This window comes from Xiphophorus maculatus, chromosome 15, assembly GCF_002775205.1.
Source record: "Xiphophorus maculatus strain JP 163 A chromosome 15, X_maculatus-5.0-male, whole genome shotgun sequence".
Taxonomy (NCBI): Eukaryota; Metazoa; Chordata; class Actinopteri; order Cyprinodontiformes; family Poeciliidae; genus Xiphophorus; species Xiphophorus maculatus.
In genome coordinates, this window is record NC_036457.1 from 14,692,331 (window position 1) to 14,701,677 (window position 9,347).

The 9,347-nt window shown below is 38.5% G+C and overlaps 1 protein-coding gene across 3 annotated transcripts in view; it reads right to left on the reverse strand.

The window, feature by feature from the left end:
- The window catches only part of itpkb (inositol-trisphosphate 3-kinase B), a 32,286-nt gene extending 23,158 nt beyond the window's left edge, over nucleotides 1-9,128 (reverse strand). The window contains exons 1-5 of one of the 3 annotated variants that reach the window (XM_023347951.1): nucleotides 8,651-9,128; nucleotides 3,992-4,193; nucleotides 3,656-3,803; nucleotides 2,067-2,345; nucleotides 292-1,275 (exon numbers count right to left, since the gene is read on the reverse strand). In XM_023347951.1, the coding sequence (XP_023203719.1) occupies nucleotides 292-1,275; nucleotides 2,067-2,345; nucleotides 3,656-3,803; nucleotides 3,992-4,038 (1,458 nt within the window). In that variant the 5' untranslated portion in view covers nucleotides 4,039-4,193; nucleotides 8,651-9,128. Of the gene's footprint in view, nucleotides 1-291; nucleotides 1,276-2,066; nucleotides 2,346-3,655; nucleotides 3,807-3,991; nucleotides 4,194-8,650 lie in introns of all 3 variants that reach the window. The other 2 variants (XM_014472230.2, XM_023347950.1) reach the window with 2 other exon arrangements.
- Between the last annotated feature and the right edge of the window lie 219 nt (nucleotides 9,129-9,347).

Genomic DNA, 9,347 nt, shown 5'->3' on the forward strand with positions numbered 1-9,347 from the left:
CCAAGTAATCCCTCAATAAACAGAGATAAAACACTTAAACCATAAAGTAATAGAGCAGTATACTGCCGCTTAAGTCATTATTAAGAGAGATTTGAGATAAGAAATGTTACTTAGATCTAAAACAACAACTCAATACAACTGAGTTAATCTTTTTATGAAATATAAAGTGCAATCAAAAATTGCTCATTATTCTCATGAAAATAAAAGAAATCCTTAAGGAACTCTGTAAATGACAAGCTTTTCTTCAAGCTGACAAAGACAAAAACCAAAACAAATTTTGGGTCGACTCACCGCTTTCTGCTTAGAACTGAGATGTGCAGGATTCAGGAGATTGTCTCCCTTCTCCGTGTCACTGGAAACATCATCCTCCGACTCTTCCCAAGACGAGGAGAATCCAGCTGAGGAGGCGGAGGAGGAGGACAGCTTCCTGAGAGGGCGAGACGAGGAGTATGGAACAGGACTGGAGCTGGGGCTGGGGGACCGTGACAGTCCCCGCTCCGAGCCAGAGCCGTCGGTAGTTTGAGACCGGCTCTCCAAACCGTGGTCGGTGATTATGACTGCGGGGATGGAGGGAAGCAGGGAGGATAAATGGTCGGATGTTTGATCAGGTGCGTTCAGCGAACTCAGCTTCACGTTATTACTGTTATGTCCTTGAGGTAACGCAGGGGCTTCAGAGATATTGATAAACGTTTTTCCTTCGGTCTGAATCAGCACTTTTGATTCCCACTGATCCTCCTGCTCATCTTTATTTTCTCTGTTTGTCCGTTCTCGCTCATCTCGCTCCATTTCTCTGTTTTCTACCTCCTTTCTAACTTTTTCCTCCTCCCTTTCTCTCAGTTTTTCCTTATTCTCCTCATCTGTAGCTGAATGTTTTACTGACGTCTCAGGCAAACAACGAATAATCCGTTTATCCCCATAAGGAGTTTGTAACGTTGTTTGTGAATGGCAGTCATTTTGATCAATCAGTGTCTTGTTCTCTGTGTTTGACTTCATAGCATTGCTGTTCTTCTCGCGCTCATCCATTCCACTTTCCTTCTTTAGTCTTTCAGTCATCCCTTCCTCCACCTCTCTGCCATTTTGGGCAACAGAAGGTACTTTAGTTACTTGTGGGTGGGTCATTGGATTTTCGAGAAGTGTGTTTCCTTGGCTGGGAGACAAAGAGGACTGGCTAGTCGCTCGTCTTGTCGTCCGAGGACTGCGCTGGAGTTCACTGTTCAGGGCCTGGGTGCGGATCCCGGAAATGTGGGCCTCAAAGATGCCCACTTTTCCCCTGACCTAAAAGACAAAAATAATAAAGGAGTATTTGTTTTGAACATTTATTATGATTCCATTTGTTTTTCATTGTCTAACAATAAATTCAGTATAAATATAAGCAAACAAATTGTATTTGGAAACACAACGGCTCACTAATTTCTACATCAACAGAATTTGTATCTATGACCTGCTCGGATGATGCTGTATATAAACTGAGATTATGGGACATTATCCCACTATAACGTGGATAGGTAAATACAGCACTATTTAAAATAAAACTAAGCATTCCAAGCCAAGTTAAGAACATACGCATGCAGGAAATGTTAGTTTTATACTTAATACAACTTTTAAAACCTTCTAATTGTTTAGGCTAAGTATATTAAAATCTTTTAAAATATCAGTTTAATTTATATTTTTCAGAAATATAATGAGTAGAATGACTCAGAAAGTAAGGACACCACAATTAGCACATTCTAATAAATAGAGAAAAGAATTACCTGTTTAACAAACCTTAACCCAACAGTTCTTGAAAAATAACTTTACTGCCTTAGCTTTAATCTGTGATAATAAATATTACACAGATACAATAGCTAAAGAAAGTTTAATCATGTTGGAAAACGGTACACAGATTGCTACGGTGTGACCAGAAAGCTCTTAAAAACATTGTTATTCAATTAACTTAAAAAAATAAAGAAGTAAATTCCTCTGACTTCTCATCCTGACTGAAAATCTTTGCATAATCAAATGTAAACAAAGAGTTGCATAGATGACTATATAAAGATAAATTTCCGTTAGAAAGTAGATAAAATCACCTCAACGTTTTGCAGCTCTCTGTGGATCCGGAGCAGATGTTCCTGACGTTTCCTCTCCTCTCGCGCCTCGCTCCCTCTGGTCCCTCCTCCCGTCTCCTCTTGCCCGTCTCCCTCCCCTCTGTCTTCACCGCTCAGGCGTCGGATGCGTTGGCCCACATTGACTCCCAGGCGCTCCGGGCTTCGCGGCGAGGGGGAGCGAGGGCGAGTTGTGTCGCAGGGGGAGAGCAAATTTGGAGGAGGGGGAAAGACAAAGGCTTGGCTAAGAGATCGGGGGCTCGTCTAAGGGAAGAAAGAAGGGACATTAGCAATCACCATTAATAATTCACAATAATGTAAAGTTACTTTGACGCATTTATGACAAATTTATTGATGTTTGCAGTTGAGTAGCTTTAACTTCTAAACTAAACTCCAGGGAAGGAAACATATTGTGATTTGACTATTATGGGTTAAAAATCAGAAACAGCGTGCTTTCTAGTACAGGTATAATTTTTTTGTAAATAACTACATTATTTTTTTATTATTTAAAAATTAAGGATGAAATAAGATCTTATGATATAAAAACACCATCACATCTCTTGTGAAGGTGGAGTGAGCACCTTTAGCCTGACATCAAATCCAAAGATTATTTCCATCCAGGATTAAAACAAAAGTGCTGCTGTTGTGCTATATAGAAAAAAATACTTTAAAATGATTTATTTTTACAAAATGGTGAACACATCCTGATTTCGCATAAATTGAGAGCAAATTAACAATAAAATAAACTGCTATGTTATTCATAACAAAGAATACAATGCCTTGAAATAAATTTTGACACAATAGCAAGTACACTTCCTATTGTGTTGTATATTTTGTATATTGTGTATATTGTATATACACAATATATTGTGTATATACTTGATAGCAAGTATTTTGTTATTAAAGGTGCCGAGTTGAAGAAAGATGTATCAAAATGCTGCTTTTTGGACCAACCAAACTTGGATTAAATAATTCTATGCAGGTTACAGAAACTTCAGCTTGTGGTTTGTGACTCTGACTCTGTCTTTTGAAAAATCAAAAGAAAGTATTCTTAGGTTGCCCCGAAACTTCGCTACACTTTGTCTCTTCTTATTCTTGCAGACATAATATCTCCTTAATATATATCATTCTACTCCTTCTACAACCTATTCTCTAGATGTATTATGAAGATAGGAACACTTTTTCTACGTTTTATAGAGGAGATTTTTATCAAGCAAAATTAAACTTTAATAAGAGATTGAACAGAATCAATTGTCCACACTTTACCCAAAAGACGTAATACAATAATGTATTACGTCCAACACATACAGTGGTGGTTTCTGGGGGCATTTCTATTCTCAAGCTAACAAAACCACACACCACCGTCTCCAACGAGTCACAAAAACCAAAGTTTAAAAGTCACTTAAAGACTAGAAGTAATCCAAAGACCCCAGATACATACAAAATATGGTGGTCCACTCTTTTTTAACCATCTATCTAAAGTTAACAGCATATGTTTCTAAATTCACTTCACAGGAGCTGGTGGAAATATAAAGAAATGTTTCCAGATTGACTGGACATGGTGCTGTTGCTACCTTAGGACTCGTTGGGCTGTACAGGCTTCCCCCCAGTAACGGACAGTAGGTGCTCCGATCCGGAACCGGCAGCACAGGTCGGCCGACTGGGCTGGTGTTTGTTCTAGATGTGGCGTTGGAGGACCCTGGCTGGGAGTGAAACTGATTGCTGCTGCAGAGAGGAGGGAAACATACATCATTAACAAACACCAAAGCTTCAAATAAAAGCAAAACCAAAACAAAAAAACACACACTTTCAATAAGTAAGATCAATCTCAAGACTTTGGTCTAACAGTTTCTTACAAACATAGTAATAAAACTTGTAGAAATAACTGATTTTAATCAAAGTCCTTGTACCTGTTCATGACTCCAAGGCCGTTCAGGTTCAAGGCAGAGGCTGCCATCCCCACGGCCAGGCCAGGGGCTTTGTGTGCTGGGTACACATCTGACAAAGTCCCCTGAAGCTGCAGGGATGCCTGCCGCGCCAAACAGCTCTCAGGGTTTTGTCTGCATCCACAAAGAAGCAGCAACAGAAGATTGGCAGCAAGAAAATAGGCCCCTGCCGATGAAAACGAAGAGAAAAAGCCAGATGAGCTTACTATATGCCGTTTAATTCTTATAAATATTCCCACCTGAAGCAAGTGTCACCATAAAAGTTTTGTTTGCAAGCGAAAGGTACTGGCTGCGATATTTTTAAGTAGTGGGAGTCATTGTGAAGTGCGTCACAAACATTATTCATGTGATGCTGTTGTTGAAAAATTTAATTACGTTATTTAATCTGTAAATGCATAAATTGAATAGAGAGAAGGTGAATTTAAGGGGCAGACAGAGTTCAATCAGGGAACAAATTCTACAAGACAAAATGTCTTTTACTTCTGTGAGTCTGAAACAAACAGCTGGTCCAGCACAAAGACACATTTTCCTTCCATCAATAAAAAAAACTAACTATTACTGATGAGTTATTTACTACAAAACCACAAAATGTTTCCGTCATTCTTCTTCCTTCATTTTTACTTAAGAGTGAGTGTATCAGAATTGGAGAAAAGTAAATAAATGTTATGGATAATATTCTTAGACAGGCATCAACTAAAATGAACAGATCGCATGTTTACGTGAACACTTTTAAAATGCAATCATTTCAATGACAATAAAACCGGTAAGATTATTGAAAGAAAACAAACACGACCGGTTATGATCACTGATCAGATGATCAAAAAATGTTTTTTTCTTATTCAATAAATGCATCAAAACCAAGAACACCCAGTAATTTCTTTACATAAATTCATCAACAAAAGACTCAAGCGTTGATGCACGTATTTGTATCTTTTTAAAAAAAGCAAAGAAAGAAAACAAAGTGCAAAGCACTTTTTTCTTGTATATGTGTTACAAGTCAGCAGTCAAGAAAACCAGCTATCAGTATCAGATGTGAAAAGCTCAATTGGTGCATCAGTAAGTGTCATAAACCTAATAAAGTTAGTATAGTGTATACTTTTAGAAGAAGGTAAAAGTTAAGTTCCAGAAGGTAAAGGTAAAGGCAAAGGTAATTTTATTTATATTGCATATTTTCAGCAACAAGGCAATGCAAAGTGCTAGTGCTATAAGTGCTAGAAGTCAGAATAAAAGTTTAAATCAAAAAATGTCAGAGGTTTTCACAGTTTTAAAAGCTAATGTAAAGTGTGCATTGGTCTTTACGGCATTCATAGTTTTGTTTTTATATGAATACTATGATTTTCCAAATTACAGCTGAGAATCAGATGCCTGGCTCTTTTACAACTGCTTAGCTGCTTTAAAGTATCATTGTAAGAACAGTTGCTGCGATGACGAAGAGAGAGGAAGAAAAAAAGGAATCCATAAAGATGCAGTGACGTAGACCCGTAAAAACGAACAAAAGTAGCACTTCTTTAACAAAAAACACACTGACTAAAATGTTCTGCAGTTTTGTTTTTTGTGTTTGTTTTCTTTTTATGCAATTCATCAACCTCTGCTCTTTTGCAACCAAATTAAGATGAGTTCACCCCAATTAGAGGTGAACCGTGGCACAATACAGTTTTAGTTCTGCACTGGTCAGTTTAAACACTGCATAACAGCTTGTTTTATCATATCCCGCTGTGAAACAAGCTATGCAAATAAGCTTGACTGAGCAACATGAGTTGAAGACTGGCATTCCATGCGCAGATGGTCAGCTGCAGAAAACCTGCTTAATGCTTCGCCTTATTTGCCAGCTACTTGTTAGAGATATCATGCTTCAACTCAAGAGCGCTTCAGTGAAGCACTAAAACATCCACAGTATCTGGCAGATGAGTGATTGTGATTAACTGTTTCTGCCGAGCTGTGAGTAATAAGTATTTGTGTTCAAAAACATTGGTTTCAAGGATATTTCTTTCTAAAGTCAACGTTTTATCAGACTTTAATCGCACCGCAGTCTATTTTTCCACTCTGCTTTATTTATCGGTACACTCAGAGAAACTAAACTGAAGCCGTTATCTCTGCGAATCAAAAGCTTTTCGACTCTTTTGCATTCTGGTTCTGGGGGCTCACTGAAGCAACCAGCTCTTCTTGCCATGTGCAGAGCTGACGGAAAGCAGCCTCAATAATGCGTTTTGATTCCAGATAAGTAAAAACATCAGGTCACGAACCGGGGGGTGAATATGGGATTTCCTTATTGGGTAGTGACGCAGTTAGAGAGAAACTGAAAAGACGATCTGATAGGGCCCCTCTTGACTAGAAAGTGGTCACTGCTGCTTTTTTCTTTTTTCCTTTCTTTAATATAACACACAACCTCATATATTTTGGCTTTGCTTGTGCGAATGCTTATAAAGTTTTAGTGAAAACAAGTAAAAAAAAAGAAAAAAAGAAGGCTGAATGAGTGAGAAGATGGAAAGAGAGGTGTGTAAGAGTTATTTTGGTTCTGTTGTCTGTTCTGAACCCCTCATGCAGAAGGAGCAGATTTACTTTCTGTCAAACAGAGGGAGTGTAATGAAGCAGCACTGGGCACCAAGAACCAATTTCACACTGTGTGGGGCACGTGGTTTTTGCACCCTAGAGAAAAGCTCAGTCTTTTTTTTTTTTGTAGCCAAATTTCTCATAAAAAAAAAAACAAAAAAAACATTGAGAAGCCAAAACCCAAACCCAACCTTTGACTCAGCAGTTAATAACCCATTCAGAGATGTACTGGATAAAATCAGAAGGTACGAACAACCTCTTCAATCCACTAAATCTAAAATTTTTTATATAGGAACAAAAGGACAAAGACTTTAAAAGAGTCAGCACCGTGTATTTTGATCCATCAGTCACAACTTCATTATGCCGGCACAAAAACATGCAAATCCTGTTGCGATCTGAGCGTTTTCTTTTATCGCGCTGGCAAAGGTCCAACGGCAACAGCGATTAAACAGAAAGGCAAACAAATACCCGGGCCATGCCTTTTAAAATCGCACAGATGAGTCAAGCTTCAAGGCAACAGGCAGACCTGTACTAACTTTAGCGCATCTCAGTCAGCCCCTTCAGTGTTATTTGTGCTAAAGCTCGGCCTTGCTCGTCAGAGCGAGTGGGACCATGTTAAGACTCCAAACTGTTCACTTGCCCACACTAGTGGGCAAGACATGCATAAAACAATCAGCTGGTAGAGAGGTTTTTAAAAAGTGCAGTAAGGACAGCAGCGGGGAGACAGCATGCATTTATCTGCTGTGTAACACTTTCACACCAACTCCATTTCATGCGTTTTGTTTGTGGGTGTTTTATTGATAACTTTGACAAGTGTGTATTAGTAGAGATGAACCAATCAGGCTTTTCCTGGCCAATACAGGTTGATGCTTTCTGATTATAATACTGATTTTACACTCGGAGGACTATAACATGTAATTTAAAAAAAAAAAAAAGAGGTTGCAGGGTTTTGTTAAAATAGGTCATTTGAATCCAACAGACAACGAATGAATTACAATAGCATTATTCCCTCTAATTTGAATTAAACTCAAGCACAGCTTGGTGGTGCATCTGTATTTCTTCATTTGTAGGCTATTGATTGAACAAATATTTAACTTAGTGCACTCAATTTACCTTGAACAGTAATTAGCACATAAATATTACGAGAGAAAAAAATCCATCATTAATTTCATCCACATTTCCATCTAATCCTGTCATCCTGTCTGAGGCTCATGAGAAAAGGCCATGAGTTCAAATGCAAAACAATTTGACGTATACTTGTGTAATAATTAGAAATACCTTGATAATAATATTTAAGTTTATTTTCTTCTAAAATGAAAAGTATTAATTTGCTTATATTATTATTATTATTATTAAATGCTAACAGACAATAAATCTTCCAAAAAACTTATTTTGCATAATTTGCACTATTTTATCAGCAGTTTAATAGAAAAGAAAATACTAACTGAATTGCTCTGCATTTTTCCATTATGAGTGATAGGTTAAAATATTAAAGTGTAAAACCTAGCAAAAAATACTTAATACTTACATTGCATACAATACAAAAACTGTCAACTTAAAACCTGCATTTAAATTGCATCTTATGCTGCATTTCATGAGGATTTAAAGAGCTTTTTGTACAGTACTTCTAAGCAATATATATATATATATATATATATATATATATATATATATATATATATATATATATATATATATATATATATATATATATATATATATACGCATATGCATAATGTGCACAGATCAACAAACAGTGCCGCTGCTCTTTGCACTGCAGGGACACATCTCCAAAGACTTGTCCCTGTCCCGCCCGTGTAGATCTTAAAAGAAATATGTATGAGACAGCTTGTGCAAGTCAACATTTCCACGAGGATCGTTTAAAATTCCGCACATTCTTTGACTTTCCCACCATCTTAACTAATGTTTACGCCTGTGTTCCTGAAGGGTCTACTCCGCCACGGCGCTAAATGTGCAGTAAGTGCCAACAAAGTGTAATAAACAACATCCAGCTGCAACGTTCAAAATAATGACGTGCGAAAGCATGTCACAGCGGCCCAGTTGCTGTCTTACCTCCACCCCGTCCCGTCTCCTCCGGGTCTTCTCCGGGACACTTTTTTTTTTTTTTTTTGTATTAAACCGAGCAGATGCAATATCTCTATGTGTGAAACATACAAAGAAACCAGCCGTCGTGCACCATCTTTGTTTTTACTTGTCACGAAGCAACTTTGTTAGACGCACTCGCCGGTTTTCTGCTTTTGCTCCTCCACCTCTTCACTCACATAAAAAAGACCCACCTCCACTTTAAAAAAAAACAAGAGGAAAATTAGCCTTTCGCGACGAAGAGCATCCGCTCGTTTCTCCAGCAGCCTGAACCACGAAAGCCGTCCGGACCGCTGCAGCCCCGTCCTGCGGATGGACAGCAGTTTTTTGAGGGGGGATTGATGTCTGTTATCCTCCGTTGCTCGACTCCTCTCTGAGTGTAGTAAAGCTTTTTGTGTCTGCGAGTGTAAAGGCGGAAGCTCGTGCTCTCTCTCTCTCTATCTCTCTCTCTGTCACTCCCTCGCGTGGACTCGGTTTAGTGGAAAGGGGAGGGGGAGCTGAAAAAGCTGATTGCACGTGAACGCGCAGCATCGGGGAAACCCTCGTACGGACGTGCTCGGACGCGTACATGAGCTGAGCTAGAGATGAAAAGTTAGAGCCCAAAGTCAAATACTACGGCTACCACTGCAGAGGTGGTGGTACTCTCCTTTAATTATCTTATTCAGAG